The 17924-nt window shown below is 40.0% G+C and overlaps 1 protein-coding gene across 1 annotated transcript in view; it reads right to left on the bottom strand.

Annotated features, from left to right (window-relative positions):
• The window catches only part of ryr2a (ryanodine receptor 2a (cardiac)), a 612110-nt gene that overhangs the window by 162657 nt on the left and 431529 nt on the right, over nt 1-17924 (bottom strand). The window contains exon 68 of the mRNA XM_069936123.1: nt 2591-2831. Coding sequence (XP_069792224.1) covers nt 2591-2831 — 241 coding nt within the window. The remainder of the gene's footprint in view (nt 1-2590; nt 2832-17924) is intronic.

The raw sequence follows: 17924 nt of genomic DNA, 5'->3' as shown, positions 1-17924 counted from the left end.
GGTATCTGTGACCACGGCAGGTTGAGTATCCTCCAGAGGATTGATTTCCCAAAGTTTTTCTATCATCCACATATCTTCAGCATCAAGAATGTGATGAGTGCAGAAGTATTGTAGTTATAATACTGGTTGATATTAGAGCCCAGCTATTGATTTGAAGATACTGGATCAAATCCCATCATACCATTAAAATTCAAATTAAATCAATCTGGAATTTAAGTACAATAGCATTGGTCACGGACACCAAAGGACCAGTGAATTATTACAAAGAATCATCAAGATTATGGAAATCCTTCCTTGTTTTCTAAAGAGAGGGCAATCTGTTGCCCTTTCCTGCAACGGTGCACAGAAAATGAAGTTATTCATACCCTGCACTTCCAAAGGTTTGAACACCACATGGGCAATCAAATCCAAATGGCACTCTACACTTGTATTCAAGATCAACCATCTGCAATCATATCTTCCTGTTCACGCTCAAGGTGAGGAAGAGTCAGGGGCAATTGAATCAAGACAGGCAAGATTGGTAGGATCACTGAGAGAAAGAAGTTGTTGACTATCAGGTTACAGAGTGTGGAATTTAGGAACAATCCCTGGATAAGGGGTTGGTCATTTAGATGAGGAGAAGGTTGTATCTAAGGCAGTGGTTCTCAACCTTTTTCTTTCCACTCACGTACCACTTTAAGTAATCCCTATGCTATGGGTGCTCTGTGATTAGTTAGGGATTGCTTAAGGTGGGATGTGGGTGGAAAGGGAAGGTTAGGAATCACTGCTCCTGACCCAACTATCACTGAAATCTTTGCTTGAGAAAAGTTGCCATTGGCCCATTTCTTTGGCGTTATGAAACTGTGTGCATAATGAGTCAATTAGATTCAATTAAAACAGTGGTTTTCAAACTTTTTCTTTCCACCCACATACCACCTTAAGCAATCACTTACTAATCACAGAGCACCTATGGAGTAGGGCATACTTAAAGTGGTATGTGAGTGGAAAGCAAAAGGTTGAGAACCTCTGACTGAGAGGATCATAAATTTTTGGAATTACCTAGATCAAGAGTCTGTTGGATATCAAGGATGAGACTGATAGATTTTTGGACATTTAAAAGAATCAGGTGAGGGGGCTTGAGGATCAACCACAACCACGTAATGGTGCAGCAGTCTTCGGGGAATTCATTGCTTGCTTCTCCCTTTATCTTTTGGATTATTAAAGATGGTAAAAATTCCTAAGATGCTTTGTCAGATCACTGTCAAATAAAACCTGACATTGAATCACAAAGGAGGATACGATGACAGCAGCCACACTGATGTAATGGGATGGTCAGAAATGGTGAACTCCTGAGAAACTAGGATTTGGTGTTGATAAGTAAGGGGTTTTACAGAAATTGTTGAAGGTCTGTCATTAAATTAGATTTGGAGTACTATATACTCGTACCTACAGTGGATATATGTCTTTGAATTCTAATACAAAGAGATTTAGATTAAATCTGGATTGAGAGAGAGGGGGGGGGGTGGGGGAGAGAGAGAGAGAGAGAGAGAGAGAGAGAGAGTCTGTGAGAGTAGGTTGAGGCATGGTTAGTGTTACAGATAGCGCAACAGTATTACAGCACCAGCGACCTGAGTTCAAATTCAGCGGTGTCTGTAAGGAGTTTGTATGTTCTCCCCTGTCTGTGTGGGTTTCATTTGGATGCTCCAGCTTCCTCCCACCCTTCAGAACTTACAGGGGTTTGTAGGTTAACTGGTTGTATTTGGGTGACATGGGTTCATAGGCTGGAAAGGCTTGTTACTGTGCCGTATGTCTAAATTTAAATTTAATATTTCCTAAGAACAATATGACCTCACCAAAAGATAAACTTCAAAAGAACTTGAGTGGGAGAATATTGTGAGGTTCTTTGCCTTCGTCAGAGAATCTAAACTGGACAGCAAAAATTCAATCAGTTCAAAAATTTCGAACCATAGGGGGACTTTGTTCGTTCAGTGGGTAGTGAATCCTTGAAATTCCACCCACTTAAATTAGATGCTCAGACTTGGAGTACACGCTATGCGACAGGTAATTTGGAATCCCAGTATCAGGGAAATTCGGCAGGAAAATGATGGTGAAAGGGAGGGTGGCACGATTACCGTAGCGGTGAGCAAAATGATATTACAGAAGCAGCAACCCGTGTTCAAATCCGGCACTGTCTGAAATGAGTTTGTGCGTTCTCCCTGTGACCACGTGGGTGCTCCGGTTTCCTCCCATCCTCCAAAAGAGCACAGGATTTGTAGATTAGTTGGTGTATTTGGACAGTACGGCCCTGTGGGCAAGAAGGCCTGTTATCGCGCTAATTAAAAATCTGTTTTTAACGCCGTTGCAGGGCAGGCAGGAGGATAGGTCAGGTATATTGTTTCTTGCAACCTTCTGAAAGGAAGCAGTCACAGAGTTTGGGAGGAGTAAAGGGGTAAGGACATGATTGTGTTCATAAAAGGTCAGAATTGGACGACTTGGCTGCTGCTCTGCAGTTTCTTTGCGCGCGTATGAATGCTACTTTGGAAGACGTGATCTTCGACAACAGTTATATGCTTAAATCAGTGCACCCTGAACATTTATAAAACTACATTACCGGTTATAGTCCACAAATCTGATCAGCAGTGGGTAGAAAGCATAAAGGTCCCGGGCCAGCACAGTAAATTCATCCAGAATGAGTAACTCTGCTTCAGACATGTCTCCTCTGCCCTCCGCCTTGACGTGTTCCTCTTCCATTACCACCGTGGCCACCTTCCTCTTCAACTTCTCCATTAAGGGTAGGAAGTGGGTTTTAAGTAGCTGTGGCTTCACCTTGCTAACGATTGGCAGTGAGAATACTGTTGGAAGCAAAGCAGCAGGGTTAGAGCCAGTTGACAGGATGAGGAGAAGCAGATTTGTTTGTAACCTGCAAAGGGCATATTGCAAGATTATGGGGAAAGATCAGGAAATTGGGGTTGATTAAGTATCTCTGGATGGATGGAATTGTGGACCAAGTGGCTGTCCTCTGTGCTGTATAGAAATTGAAATCAAACTCAGCTTTTAAATAACCTACTTGTTTATCGTGATAATCAATGGAGTCACAAGGAGTTGTCCAGCATAGAAACAGATATTTCTGCCCATTGTCTCTGTGCCAACTACCATGCTCACTGACACGAATTCCACGTCAGCATTCACTGCATCATCTTCTTTGTTCTGCTGAAGGGCGGAGAGTGTTAAATTGCTCGCCTTGGTTGGAGAATCTATAACTGAACGGCACAGGCTGAGAACAGGTGTTTAAAAATATGGGACAATTCGGGGGCTTTCTTCACTCAGAGGGTGGGTTGTATTTGTCCAGAAGCCTCTTAGACATTGGTACTGTTCCTGCCTCCGGATAAAAGTTGAAAGTTCAAATCAAAGCTCAAATACATCAACAGGCCAAGCAGAATTTCTAATTAGTGTTAACCGTAAACTATATTCAAAGAAAGAACTATAAACAAACTGACTGTGCAAATACAGAAGTAAAATAATACATAATGAGAATAAATAATGAGCTCAGTAAGAGTCTTTAAATCAGTTCATTTCAAACTTTTTCTTTCCACTCCTTGTGTATTGCCTATGATGCCATAGGTGCTCTGTGATTACTTAAGGTAGTTTGTCAGTGGGGGTAAAAAGGTTGAGAACCACTGCTCTAGACCCAGTTGAAACATTTTGCTTGAGAAAAATTGTCAATGGCCCATTTCCTTTGGAGTTATGAAACTGTGCACATAATGAATCAATTAGGTACGATTAAAACAGTGGTCTTTTCTAACCCTCTTTGTCGGATACAGGTTTTAAGAAATACATATAGATTATGGACAAGTTTCTCTTGTGTCTTGGTGTGAGCTTGCAGGCGCCTCAGATTGAAGAGACTGCCATCCATGCGGTACCGGATGTAAACAGCGTCTTCATTGTTGAGGTCTTTCATGGCTTGGTTCAGCATCATGCTGAAGAAGATTGAAAAGAGGGTTGGTGAGAGAACACAGCCTTGCTTCACGTCATTGTTAATGGAGAAGGGTTCAGAGAGCTCATTGCTGTATCTGACCCGACCTTGTTGGTTTTCGTGCGGTTGGATAATCATGTTGAGGAACTTTGGGGGGCATACGATGCGCTCTAGTATTTGCCAAAGCCATTTCCTGCTCACGGCGTCCGTGAACTATTCTTTGCAGACGATGCCACTTTAGTTGCCCATTCAGAGCCAGCTCTTCAGCGCTTGACGTCCTGTTTTGCGAAAACTGCCAAAATGTTTGGCCTGGAAGTCAGCCTGAAGAAAACTGAGGTCCTCCATCAGCCAGCTCCCCACCATGACTACCAGCCCCCCCACATCTCTATCGGGCACACAAAACTCAAAACGGTCAACCAGTTGACCTATCTCGGCTGGGATCGACCACGAGATAGACAACAGACTCGCCAAGGCAAATAGCGCCTTTGGAAGACTACACAAAAGAGTCTGGAAAAACAACCAACTGAAAAACCTCACAAAGATAAGTGTATACAGAGCCATTGTCATACCCACACTCCTGTTCGGCTCCGAATCATGGGTCCTCTACCGGCATCACCTACGGCTCCTAGAACGCTTCCACCAGCGTTGTCTCCGCTCCATCCTCAACATTCATTGGAGCGCTTTCATCCCTAACGTCGAAGTACTTGAGATGGCAGAGGTCGACAGCATCGAGTCCACGCTGCTGAAGATCCAGCTGCGCTGGGTGGGTCACGTCTCCAGAATGGAGGACCATCGCCTTCCCAAGATCGTATTATATGGCGAGCTCTCCACTGGCCACCGTGACAGAGGTGCACCCAAGAAAAGGTACAAGGACTGCCTAAAGAAATCTCTTGGTGCCTGCCACATTGACCACTGCCAGTGGGCTGATATCGCCTCAAACCGTGCATCTTGGCGCCTCACAGTTTGGCGGGCAGCAACCTCCTTTGAAGAAGACCGCAGAGCCCACCTCACTGACAAAAGGCAAAGGAGGAAAAACCCAACACCCAACCCTAACCCACCAATTTTCCCCTGCAACCGCTGCAACCGTGTCTGCCTGTCCCGCATCAGACTTGTCAGCCACAAACGAGCCTGCAGCTGACGTGGACATTTACCCCCTCCATAAATCTTCGTCCGCGAAGCCAAGCCAAAGAAGAAGAAGATAGATTATGCATTAAAAGTTTTAAAGATCTTTTTATTCAAGGTAACTTTGCTTCTTTTGAACAACTAAAATCTTTCTAAGACATTTTTATAGATATTTACAAATTAGATATTTTGTTCAGTCGAAACTTTCAGATTTTCCTTGAATTTCTGAAGTGAATATTCTTGATGTATTTTTTTGATTTGCAATTTTCCCTTGGAGGATTAATATCAAATATTTATAATAATTTAATGGCTGTAAGAATGGCATCAATGGCCAGGATTAAGAACAATTGGGAGTATGATTTGAAGAGAGAATTCTTGGCCAAGGATTGGGACAACTCTTAATTTGATCAATGACTCTTCATTTTATGTACAACAATGTTTGTTGCAATTTAAGGTGGTGCACAGAATATACATGTCTAAAGTTCAATTATCCTTTTTTTATCCTGATATGGATTCATTATGAGATAAGTGTAAAATTTTTGAAGCCTCATCGATTCATAGGTTTTGGCAGTGTTTGAACAGAACATATTTGGAAAGAGATTTTCCAAACTTTATCAATGATTCTTAAGACTAAATTAGCATGATTTTTTTTGATTGCTTTATTTGTTTTTTCTCTAACAGAGGATATAGCTCTGACCTCAACCCAGAAGAGGATCTTAGCTTTTGCTTGGTTGATAGCCATAAGAGCAATTTTGATGAAGTGGAATGACATTGTTTCACCCACTCACATTCAATGGTCACATGATATCATGTCTAATTTAAGTTTGGAAAAAAATAGATATAATATTAAAGATGCAAAGTCTGAATTTGATAAGATATGGGGCCCATTCATGAATTATTATCATAATCTGAGGATTTAAGTGGTGTGGATGGTCTGGGGATTCCCCTTCTGGAATCTGGGGAATGTTATTTGATTCATATTTACAATACATACAGATAATCTTGTTTAGAGGGAGGGGGCAGATTAGTAGGAAGATTTCTTTTTTCCTTTTTATTATTAAGTCAAATAAGTAAAGGTTTAACTTCCAATTATGGATCATATCATAGAACAACATAGAAACATAGAAGATAGGAGCAGGAGTAGGTAATTCGACCCTTCGAGCCTGCTCCGCCATTCAACGAGATCATGGCTGATCTTAAAGTTCAGTACCCCGTCCCCGCCTTCTCTCCGTAACCTTTAATACCCTTATACTGAAGAAATAGATATAATTCCCTCTTAAATAGATTTAATGAACCTGCCTCTACTGCCCTCTGTGGCAATGAATTCCACAGATTCACCACCCTCTGGGTATAGAAATTCCTCCTCATCTCGGTCCTAAATGGTTTGCCTATTATCCTCAAACCATGGCCCCGGGTTCTGGATTTTCCCATCATTGGTAACATCCCATCTGCATCCATTCTGTCCAGTCCTGCCGGAATTTTATAGGTCTCTATGAGATCCCCTCTCAATCTTCTAAACTCCAGCGAGTACAATCCCAATTTGCGCAATCTTTCCTCATAAGTCATTCCTGCCATTCCAGGTATCAGCCTGGTGAATCGCCTCTGCACTCCCTCCATTGCAAGAACATCCTTCCTTAGATAAGGTGACCAAAACTGCACACAATACTCCAGGTGTGATCTCACCAAGGCCCTGTACAGCTGCAGTAAGGTATCCTTGTTCCTATACTCAAACCCTCTTGATATGAAGGTCAACATATCATTTGCCTTTTTAACCGCCTGCTGTACCTGCATGCTCGCCTTCAGAGACTGATGTACAAGTACCCCTAGGTCTCTCTGCACTTCCCCATCTCTTAATCTATTGATGATCACATCAGAGAAATATAAAATATCTTGCAGAAGGGAATTTCACATGTATTATTTATATAATCTTTGTATTCAATATTATTTTTGGACATATTACGAGTTATGATATAATTATTATAATTATAGAATTTAATGTCCTGAATGTAATAAGTTATGTAATAATTATGGTTATGATTCAAATTTACAATTTATCTGTATATGATATGATTTGATTTATGTTATCATTAATTCTTCTTTCTTTGGCTTGGCTTCGCGGATGAAGATTTATGGAGGGGTATGTCCGTGTCTGCTGCAGGCTCATTGGTGGCTGACAAGTCCGATGCGGGACAGTGTTAGGTAAAAACATCATGAGCTGGGAATGTAGAGGGAGACACCCAGTGCTGGGCCGTAACAAGATGCAGTTGTGACCTTGTACTCTCAAGATAAGAGTGGGGATGACAAATTGATGTGCAGGAGGCTAGCAGAGAGGGACAGCAACAGTTTATTCATTGGACAATGTCATGGTATGATAATTTACTAAGTACGTATCCTAAGGTATATAAAAAACACCACTCGCTGATAACGGCAGAATGCGCCTTCTCCAACTAACACTGTTAGTTGCAAGTGTTACAATCCGGCAATAAAGAACAAAGAACCTTGATTTCGACTCAGTCTGGTGTTTGACTCACTCATTCATGAACAAAGCAGACCTAACAACAGGCAGGCATGGTTGCATGGTTGCAAGGGAAAATTGGTTGGTTGGGGTTGGGTTTTTCCTCCTTTGTCTTTTGTCAGTGAGGTGGGCTCTGCGGTCTTCTTCAAAGGAGGTTGCTGACCGCCGAACTGTGAGGTGCCAAGATGCACGGTTTGAGGCGATATCAGCCCACTGGCGGTGGTCAATGGGGCAGGCACCAAGAGATTTCTTTAAGCAGTCCTTGTACCTCTTTCATACCTTGTGTAAAGGGTTTTTGTTAAACTCAATAAAATATTTTAAAAAGAAAGAAAAACCGTGGTTTTCAAACATTTTCTTTCCACTCACACACCACTTTAAGTAACCCCTTACTAATCACAGAACACAAATGACATAGGGATTGCTTAAGGTGGTATGTGAGTGGGGAAGGTTGAGAACCACTGCTCTAGACTCAATTGTTACTGAAATAATTTGCTTGAGAAAAATTGTCATTGGCCCATTTCCTTTGGAGTTATGAAACCATGCACATAACGAGTCAATTAGGTTTGATTAAAACAGTGGTTTTCAAACGTTTTCTTTCCACCCACATGCCACCTTAAGCAATCCCTTACTAATCACAGAGCACCTATGGCATAGGGTGATTTAGATACTAATTTAATGACTCTTATACTCATTATTCATTACTGTATATTCATATCTACATTTGCACAGTTTGTTGAGAGTTCCTGATGTTTACAGTTACTGGTCTTAAGATTTGCTAAGGCCAGCCCACAGAAGAAGAATCTCAGGACTGTGTGTACTCTTAATATAAATTTAACTTTGACTTTTACAGACAACGACCCAGGATAGTACCGAATCTGTATTTTTGGAGCTACGAGGAAGCTGTGCTAATTGCTACACCTTTACCCTACCCACCAATCAATCGTGACGCAGTTATGTGCTTCAGCACAGAAATCATCAAGCAATAAACTGGAACAAATACCAATAAATCACATGAAGATGAGAACTCAGAGAAAACGTCTCTTTTTTCCACAGAAAAGCTGAGAATCATTATGTACTAGATGTCAGAGGAAGTCACTTGTTCAAGTGGTACTTGCATATTGATTGGAGTCCAATAATGGAAACGATCAGAGTGAACAGATGGAATAACTTTCCTTAATATTCTGGAGGCACAGCCTTTTAATTTTATTTCCTAAATTTGCCAAACATTCTGAGATGTGCAAGTTAGTAGCTTCATTCAAGGAATTCCTGTTGAGCAAAGCATTGAATGTGCCAGGGTAATTTTACTATTTAGCTGTCATTTTTGGTGAAGCCAGAATTAATAGATTTTTTTGACAAAAATGACACTGGAAAAATTGGAACTGAAATTCAATAAAGGAGTGTTAGACAATAGAGTAAATGACATGATCACAGAACCAAACCCCAGGCAGATGCTATGAAACACAAAAGAGAGCAGATGCTGTGATTGTAGTTCAAAACCCAAAAATGCTGGAGGAACTCAGCAGGTGTTGCAGTGTCCATAGGAGGTAAAGATATCAATCCAATGTTTCGGCTGTTTTTACCACTGGTAGATGCTGATTAGTAAAGGAATAGAGACTGGGAACAATTCTTAGATAAGCACAGTTTATACCAAGTGGATGAGCGCAGCCCAGTCAGTTACTCAGAGTAGTTAATGCCATGGAGTAAAATAATTAGAAAGAGCAGAAAAATGGTCAAGCGCTGGAAGTATATTAAAGAAAAATAACAAACAGCAAAAAAGAGGCAAATGGATAGACACATGCGTAAATTAAAACTATGCAGTGCATTTGAGATGAAATTGGGCAACTTGAGACAGAAATGTCTCTCGGCTGCGGGGAATAGCATAAGATTATATTCACATTCATATATTGGGTAAGGAGATGTCATTAACATGTAGTTCTTGAACAAGGTTCTCAAGAGACACCCAAGAGCAAACATAGGAGGTAGCACCAATCAAAATTTTTACTGCTGCGCAAAATTCATTGGGAACAGTATGAATCTTTCTTTTATTGTGTGACAGAGTATTCTGAGGTGGCTTGGGAGGAATTGCTAGAGCAGCTTGCACACACACATTTCAAAACACTGAATTTTTGCAGGACTTTTGCAGAGTGCTTTTTGCAAAAGAGCCACAAAATATCAACATACAGCTTGCCTGGGAGAGCGTGGGATTTTTGCAGAGACTCAGAACAGTTTTGCTCTCAGAGAGGGAGGGAATGAAACAGAGAGGAGAGACACAGAAATCAATTCCAGAAGAACAAAGCTGGCAAATGTTTGGAAAGCTGTCTTGTCAAAGGAGAAGACTGGCGGTCTGAGGTGACCTCAAAGAAAGAGGATGATCTGGAGAACCCTGAAGGGGGCAAGTTTCGTCAGCAAGACTGATTGAGAAGGAATCAGGTGTGGATGTCCTGGAAAAGGAATCTCTCTTTGAAAACCAACAAGAACCCTCCTGTTAAGCACCAAAGAGTGGTGAACTTTGTTAATGCTAACTTCTGTGCACAGTACAAGAATTGCCTGCAACCAGTGAGATTGGACTGTGATCCAAAGAACTTTTATAATCTTAAATACACATTACACACACCTGCACTTAGTATTAGAGGGGAAATTCAGTAGGTTAAGTAAGTAGGTTAAGTAAGAAGTTAAAGTTTAATTCTGTTTTCTTGTTCAAATATAATTAAAAACTACTTTTGTTTAAGTAACCCTGTGTTGTGGTGCATATCTATTGCTGCTGGATTTTGGGGTCCTCTGGACTCTAACATTTTAGATTCCGCTCTTTGCTTTTCAGCTTCATGTTGTCTCTGCAACTCAAAATTGTTTCTCCCTTTCCTCTTGCACCCTCAATTTCTCCAATTCCAATTGGAATTCAAAAGATCTATTCTCTGGAAAATTTTCTAAGTCTTCCTCAACCAATTTTTCCTTATATAATATTTCACTATAATCCCCTGTATTTGTACTTTTCTCATCCAATATTTAACTTCAGCAATTTTCAATGCCTTGGAAGCAGCCATCAGTTCCTCTTTTCTCATGCTCTGCAGCTCTGCAAGTGATGGCTGTAACAAAAATGTATCAACTTCCATTGCATCTGTTTTTCCAGGCACCAGCTTTAAGTCAGCTTGCAATTATAGCTTGCAAAAAATTCCAGACACAATAGCTTGCAAAAAAAATTAACTAATAAATGATAAGACAGCCATGTTCTAATCCAAAAAGTATTCAGCAAAATTCTGTGTTTTAAAATGTGTGTGCAAGCTGCTCTAGCAATTCCTCCCAAGCCACCTCAAAATTCTCTGTCACAATTGAAGTTAAGAAATGTTCTTGTTTAGTGCTGAATAAGAGTTGCAAGATGAAAACAGTAGTTTGCAAATTAGAGACAGGTTACGAAGCAACGTCAAAACATTAATGGCAGCAATTATTCAAATAAAAAGTGGAGTAAAATAATGCAAATGGAAAGATACAGAAAATTAATAAAAAACATAGCAGATGTTGAAATCTGAAATAAAAACAGTGAATGCTGGAAAGTCAGGACGTCGGGGAACATCTGTGGAAAGAGAAATACCTCTACAGTAAAAATCCTGTTATCCGCAATTCAAGCAACCAACAGTCTCTAGCAACCAGCAAAATTTTTTTAAAATTGAGGAAAATAAATAGGTAAATATTATGGATGTTTAAAATTGGCACACCTTGCCATTAGTTCACCAATCCATGTGTGAGAGATGAGTAACACTGATCTAAAAGAAAAGTGAGGATTGTGAGAGATGAGTAACACTGATCTAAAAGAAAAGTGAGGATTGTGAGAGATGAGTAACACTGATCTAAAAGAAAGGTGAGGATTGTGAGAGATGAGTTACACTGATCTAAAAGAAAAGTGAGGATTGTGAGAGATGAGTAACACTGATCTAAAAGAAAAGTGAGGATTGTGAGAGATGAGTAACACTGATCTAAAAGAAAAGTGAGGATTGTGAGAGATGAGTTACACTGATCTAAAAGAAAAGTGAGGATTGTGAGAGATGAGTAACACTGATCTAAAAGAAAAGTGAGGATTGTGAGAGATGAGTAACACTGATCTAAAAGAAAAGTGAGGATTGTGAGAGATGAGTTACACTGATCTAAAAGAAAAGTGAGGATTGTGAGAGATGAGTAACACTGATCTAAAAGAAAAGTGAGGATTGTGAGAGATGAGTTACACTGATCTAAAAGAAAAGTGAGGATTGTGAGAGATGAGTAACACTGATCTAAAAGAAAAGTGAGGATTGTGAGAGATGAGTAACACTGATCTAAAAGAAAAGTGAGGATTGTGAGAGATGAGTTACACTGATCTAAAAGAAAGGTGAGGATTGTGAGAGATGAGTTACACTGATCTAAAAGAAAAGTGAGGATTGTGAGAGATGAGTAACACTGATCTAAAAGAAAAGTGAGGATTGTGAGAGATGAGTAACACTGATCTAAAAGAAAAGTGAGGATTGTGAGAGATGAGTTACACTGATCTAAAAGAAAAGTGAGGATTGTGAGAGATGAGTAACACTGATCTAAAAGAAAAGTGAGGATTGTGAGAGATGAGTAACACTGATCTAAAAGAAAGGTGAGGATTGTGAGAGATGAGTAACACTGATCTAAAAGAAGTGAGGATTGTGAGAGATGAGTAAAAACTGATATAAAAATATGAAGATGAGGAAACTAGTATAGATATATGTGTAATGAATAAAGCCAGTATGAATAGGATAAGAATAGATATTAGAATGTAGGAAGTAAAGTTAGTCTGAATAAGATAAGGGTCTTCTAGCCTTAGACAGAATTAGCAAGTTCTGCATATAAGAAGGTTGTAGCCCTGAAGGTGTGAATTAGAACAAAGGCAGGTTTGTGAATAAGGTCAATAAGGACAATGACATGATGGGACACCGACAGGATACCCCTGGTCCTCCAAGTTCACAGAAATAGCACGTAGGCAGATAGGATTGCCTAATGCCAAACTCATCCAGGAGGCAGAAGAATGTAAGGGGGAGGGTATTCCTATACTGAAATCAACTGTATAAAAGTTGGGTGAGCCCCAGTGTATGTGTGTATTCCCAGGGTAAGGGGAAAGCACCCAACTTTGCATTGTTGTATAATAAATGTTCTCAATTTTTGTCTCGAGCAATTTCTGTGAAGGTACTTCACAAACGACCCTGCAGCTGACGTGGATATTTACCACCTCCATAAATCTTCGTCCGCGAAGCCAAGCCAAAGAGACTTTTGTTTCTAACACAGAGAATGTGGTTGAAAATTCACATCTGGCATCTACCAGGGGTTTTCCACAGTTAATATTTCATGTCTGGGATTCTTGATTAAAATTGACTTACTTGGTAGATTCCAAATAAATAGTCCAGAACTCATATGTTAACTGTTTCCCTTTCCATATCTACGACTTACCCACTGAGGTTTATCACCATTTCCCACTTTTTAATGGCAAGGAAATGGTAACTGTGGAATATTGTAAACTTTTTATTTCAATCAATGCTTTTTAATCCAGTAGAGAAGGAGGGAGAGTTGCAGATAACATCAACTACATTTATTCAATGCTTAAAGAACATTTTTGCTTTCAGGTCACAGGAATCAGGCAGTGGAGGTGAGGGAATGAAGTTATTGGATGGCAGGGCAGGCCCATGTTCTTTTGTAAAGCTGGATCTAGTTTCAGGAAATAAGGATGAACAACTAAGCACATTCATTTTTATAGCAAAAAATAAGCCTCTCTGCCCACATTTTCATTCAGCCTCGCAACAGAGTAATCCCCTCAGCTATACTCCCCTGCAGCCCCGCAATTTATTGTCCCCCATCTGCTTCTCAACTTCCCTCAAATGCTTTTCCCACTTGTCCAAAGAAGTAATGTAAAACAGCCAATTACCCCACCAGCAAATCATTGCAATGGGTGAAGCACTCACCAGATACTCACACATTATATGGAGAACATACAAACTGTGCAGATATTTTCCAAGGTCAGGTTGATCCCGAAAGATGTGAGGAACCACTAGGCTCCCATTAATTGAAGGTTAATATAACCTCAGCTGAATACAAATCATAAAATCCAAGGATAATAGAATCTGAGCATAAAAATACCCAAAGGTATTCAAATTGAGCAGTGTTCAAATTAAAAGGTATGAAAAAGATACTGACAAAAGATCATCTATTTCAGTCAATTACTCTGTTCCTCTACCCACAGATGTTAAGTATTTCCAGCATATTCTGTTTTTAGCACAGAGTTCAGATGAATTTCTGTTTTAAATATTAGTAAACCATACATCAATGTGGTCATATAAACAAGATGGCCCAAATGACTTGGGAGCAGACTTAGGCCATTCAGCCCATCCACTGCTCCACCTCAAATCATGGCTGATATACTTTTTCTTTCAACCACATTCTCTGGCCTTCTCCCCATAATGTTTGATGCTCTGACTGATCAAGAACCTATTTAACTCCAGTGATGTGATCTCCTCAGCTATACATGGATACAAATTCTGCAGATTCACCAAACTTTCGCTGAAGAAATTTCTCCTCATCTTTATTCTTAACTGATTTCCTTTTACTCTGAGGCTGTATCCTCTGCTTCTAAACTCTCCCACTACTGGAAACATCTTCACTATATCCAGCTGTTTCAATATTTGGTACGTTTGGAGGAAATCTCGAGCCCACCCATTCCCCCCACCACTCCCATCCTTCTAAATTCCAGCAAGTACAGGTTCAGATCTTCTCATACATTCACGCGCTCATCCACTGGATCATTCTCATAAACTCTCCATCCATTTAATCTTTCCTTAGATATTGGGGCCAAAGCTGCTTACGGTCCTCCACAAATGTTCTGACCAACACCTTTGTCTTTATATTCTAGTCCTCTTGAAATTAATCCAAACATTGCATTTGACTTAACCTCCAAGTTAACCTTCAGGGAACCCTGCACCAGGACTTACAAGTCCCTTTTACTTTCAGAATTCTCTCCCCTTTGAGAAAATAGCTAATTGCTTCTACCAAAGTGCATGCCCATACACTTCCTGCATTGTATTCCACCTGCCATTCTCCCAATCTATCTAAATCCCTTTGCAGACTCCCTATCTCCTCAACACCACTCATTCTTCCACCTATCTCCGTATTATTCACAAACGTGGCCATCATCAATTCCATCATCAAAATCATTTACACGCAACATGAAAAGTCCTGGGCCCCACCCTGAACCCTGCGAAACACCACTAGTCACTGGCAGCCATCCAGAAACGGTCCCCTTTATTTCCACCCTTTGCCTTCTGCCAGTCACCCAATCTTCTATCCATGCCTGTACCTTTCCCATAATACCATGCATTTCCATCTTGTTTAGCAGCCTGAAGCATGGCACCTTGTCAATAAAAATCCTAGTTAACATCAACTGACTCTCCTTTGTCTGACTTGCTCATTACTTCCTCAAAGAATGCTAATAGACCTGTCAGACATGATCTCCCCTGAAGGATACATGGACTTTTTAACATTTCTTTAATGATAGGCTGGTCCAGAAAATGCAGCAGTATGGGATCTATGATGAATTGATAGTTTAGATACATCTTGTGGTTTCAAACACCCTTAAACCTCATCCTTACAATATCTTGCCAACCACTAAAGTTGCATGGCTACTTTCAACGATCTATCGTCCTGGACCCCAGATCTCTCTATACATCAACGCTTTTCAGAGTCCTCCCATTTTCTTTATATATTTCCCTTAAATTTGACCTCCCAAAGTGCAACACCTCACAATTATCCAGATTAACTCTATCTGTTATATATATGCCCATATCTGTAAATTATAAAACATCCACTGCTCTGTCCTTATCAACTGCCTTTGGCAACTCCTCAAAATCCTCAATCAAGTTCATAAGACTTGACCTGCCTCTCACAAAGCCATGTTGACTCTCCTCATCAGGCAATGACTTTCAAAATGTGCTTAAATATATTCTCAAATAATTCTCTTGAGACGGACCCAGACGACCTCAAAACCAAGTAGCAATAGAAATTCATCAAGACAAATGGTTACTTACAAAAAAGTTACTTTTAATTTTGTTTAAACATAAAAACAGGATCAAACTTTAATTACTATTAACTTAACATAACCCGCTTCTAATTCTAAGTACGTATGTATGTATTGTGTGTATAAGTTCAGAAAAGTTCTTTGATTCACAGTCCAATGTCACTTCTCACTCCTCCAAGTTTGCCAGTATCAGGCAAATCTTATACTATGCACATAATTTAACATTTATGAATCTTCACCAGGCTCTGGTGTTTCAAAGTTAAATGGTTACCACTCAGGAAGATTCTTGTTTGTTTTCAGAGAGATTTGTTGCTCGTTGGATACATACAAACTGATTCCTTCCAATCAGCCACTTCAGTGTCTTGCCAAAGAAATGCCCCATCAGCATTTTCCAGATGATAACCCCTTTCTTTCAGGTCACCACAGAGTTCCTTTTCTGTTTCCCTTATCTCAGGTGAAACATTATACAGCCAGTCATCTCCTCTTGTATGGATCACAAGGGCTTCCTTTGAACAGGCTGAACTCAGAACTCACAACCTGTCTTCAAAATGGGGTTTCACACCAGCTTCCAAAGCCACTACAGAAAACCAGCAGTTTCTCTCTCTCTCTCTCACACAGAGAAAGCTTGTTTGGTCTCTCTCTCTCTCTCTCTCTCTCTCTCTCTCTCTCTCTCTCTCTCTCTCTCTGCTTGCAAAACCACATGACCTTCTTAGAACAGCAAACTGCATTCAGACAGATTACAGAACCAGCCCCAATCTTCTGAGTCCATTCATCTGTTGCTTTCCATAATAATAATCCATTACTCTACAGCATGTCCAATTAACAGCTACTTGTGAAGTCCTTCAGCAAAGCAGTTTCCATTGTTTTTACAAAGGCACTGGAAGCCTGAACTGTCTGGGTTGAGCCAAACTCCTGCATTTTAAATGAGATCTGTGTGGTGAAATGTTTGTGACTTACACTAAAAAAAACATAATTTATTTCCTTTTAAACATATCTATACATAATATAAAATATAACATAATCCGTCACACTCTCCACTAGTTCCCTTGCCATTAGAACAGAAATGCATAAGAATTTATTCAGCCAGAGAGCAGTAAATCTGTTGAATTTGTTGTGGAGGCCAGAACATTGTGCGCCTTTGAGACAGAAATTGATAGGTTCTTAATTAGCTGGGGCATCAAAGGTTATGAGGAGAAGGCCACGCAGTCCCACTAGGAATGAGTGGGAAAATGGATTAGCTCATGATTAAATGGCAGGGCAGACTTGATAGGCTGAGTAGCTTATTTCTCCTCCAATGTCATTGTCTTATGACCACTGATGTGGGTCTTACTGGCCTATAATTTCCTGAATTATCAATTTCTCCCTTCTTCAAAGGTACAACATTAATTGCTCTCCAATCCTTTGGGTCCTCTCATGTCACTAGTGAGGTTATAAAGATCTCTGTCCAGACCACAGGTTCACTTGAATCTTTCTGGGGTTTTATTGCAGCAAGTATTTGCTTGTTTTTAGCACAAATATTTTTAAACCATGCATTTTTTTCAGTCAATATCAATTTTATCTGTGACTAGTAGAAATACAAGGAATTGTTATGAAAGAAGATAACCTGAACAAATGAACTCTATTTACAATGCGAGCTAAAGAAATATTTCTCCAACGAGCAAGTAAATCAGTCACTACTAGCCTTAGAAGCAAATTGCTTTTTAATTTTGTTATATGGCCCATTTCCTCAATGTATCCCAAGCTTTGGGATAATTTTCCATCCAATTATTATGCAGACTGCACTGGCAATTTTTTGGTTTGCATATCTCAGTTGGCAATCAGTCCACTACAGTAGCATTGTGGAATCGTAAGTTGGATTAGCATCCAGCATTCTGCACTCAGAGTGATACAGGTTTGAATCTCACCACAGCAGCTGGGGAATTTCAAACCACATAATTAAATAAAGCTGGTATCTTTCTTTTTTCAAACAAGTGAGTCTCAGCATCAGTAAACAGTAACCATGAAACTAATGGATTGATATAAAAACCCACATGGCTCAGTAATGAAATCTGCTATCTTTAGCTAATATGGCCTATATGTGAACCAAAAACAATCAATGTTATTGATTCTCAAGTTCCCTGCTTAGGTTAAGGACAGTCTATAAATGTAAACATTGCCAGTAAGTCCACAAAGAAACAAATAGGGCTTGCATATTTGCAAGAATTATAGAGATCCATTTTCTATCTGGTACACAGCATCTCTGACCCACTACCGAATGCCAGGCTTGGAAATAGCCTCTTCGCCAG

The sequence above is a fragment of the Narcine bancroftii genome, chromosome 4, assembly GCF_036971445.1.
Source record: "Narcine bancroftii isolate sNarBan1 chromosome 4, sNarBan1.hap1, whole genome shotgun sequence".
NCBI classification, from domain to species: Eukaryota; Metazoa; Chordata; class Chondrichthyes; order Torpediniformes; family Narcinidae; genus Narcine; species Narcine bancroftii.
Note: the sequence above shows the minus strand (reverse complement) of the source record. Positions and strands in the feature narration are given on the sequence as shown.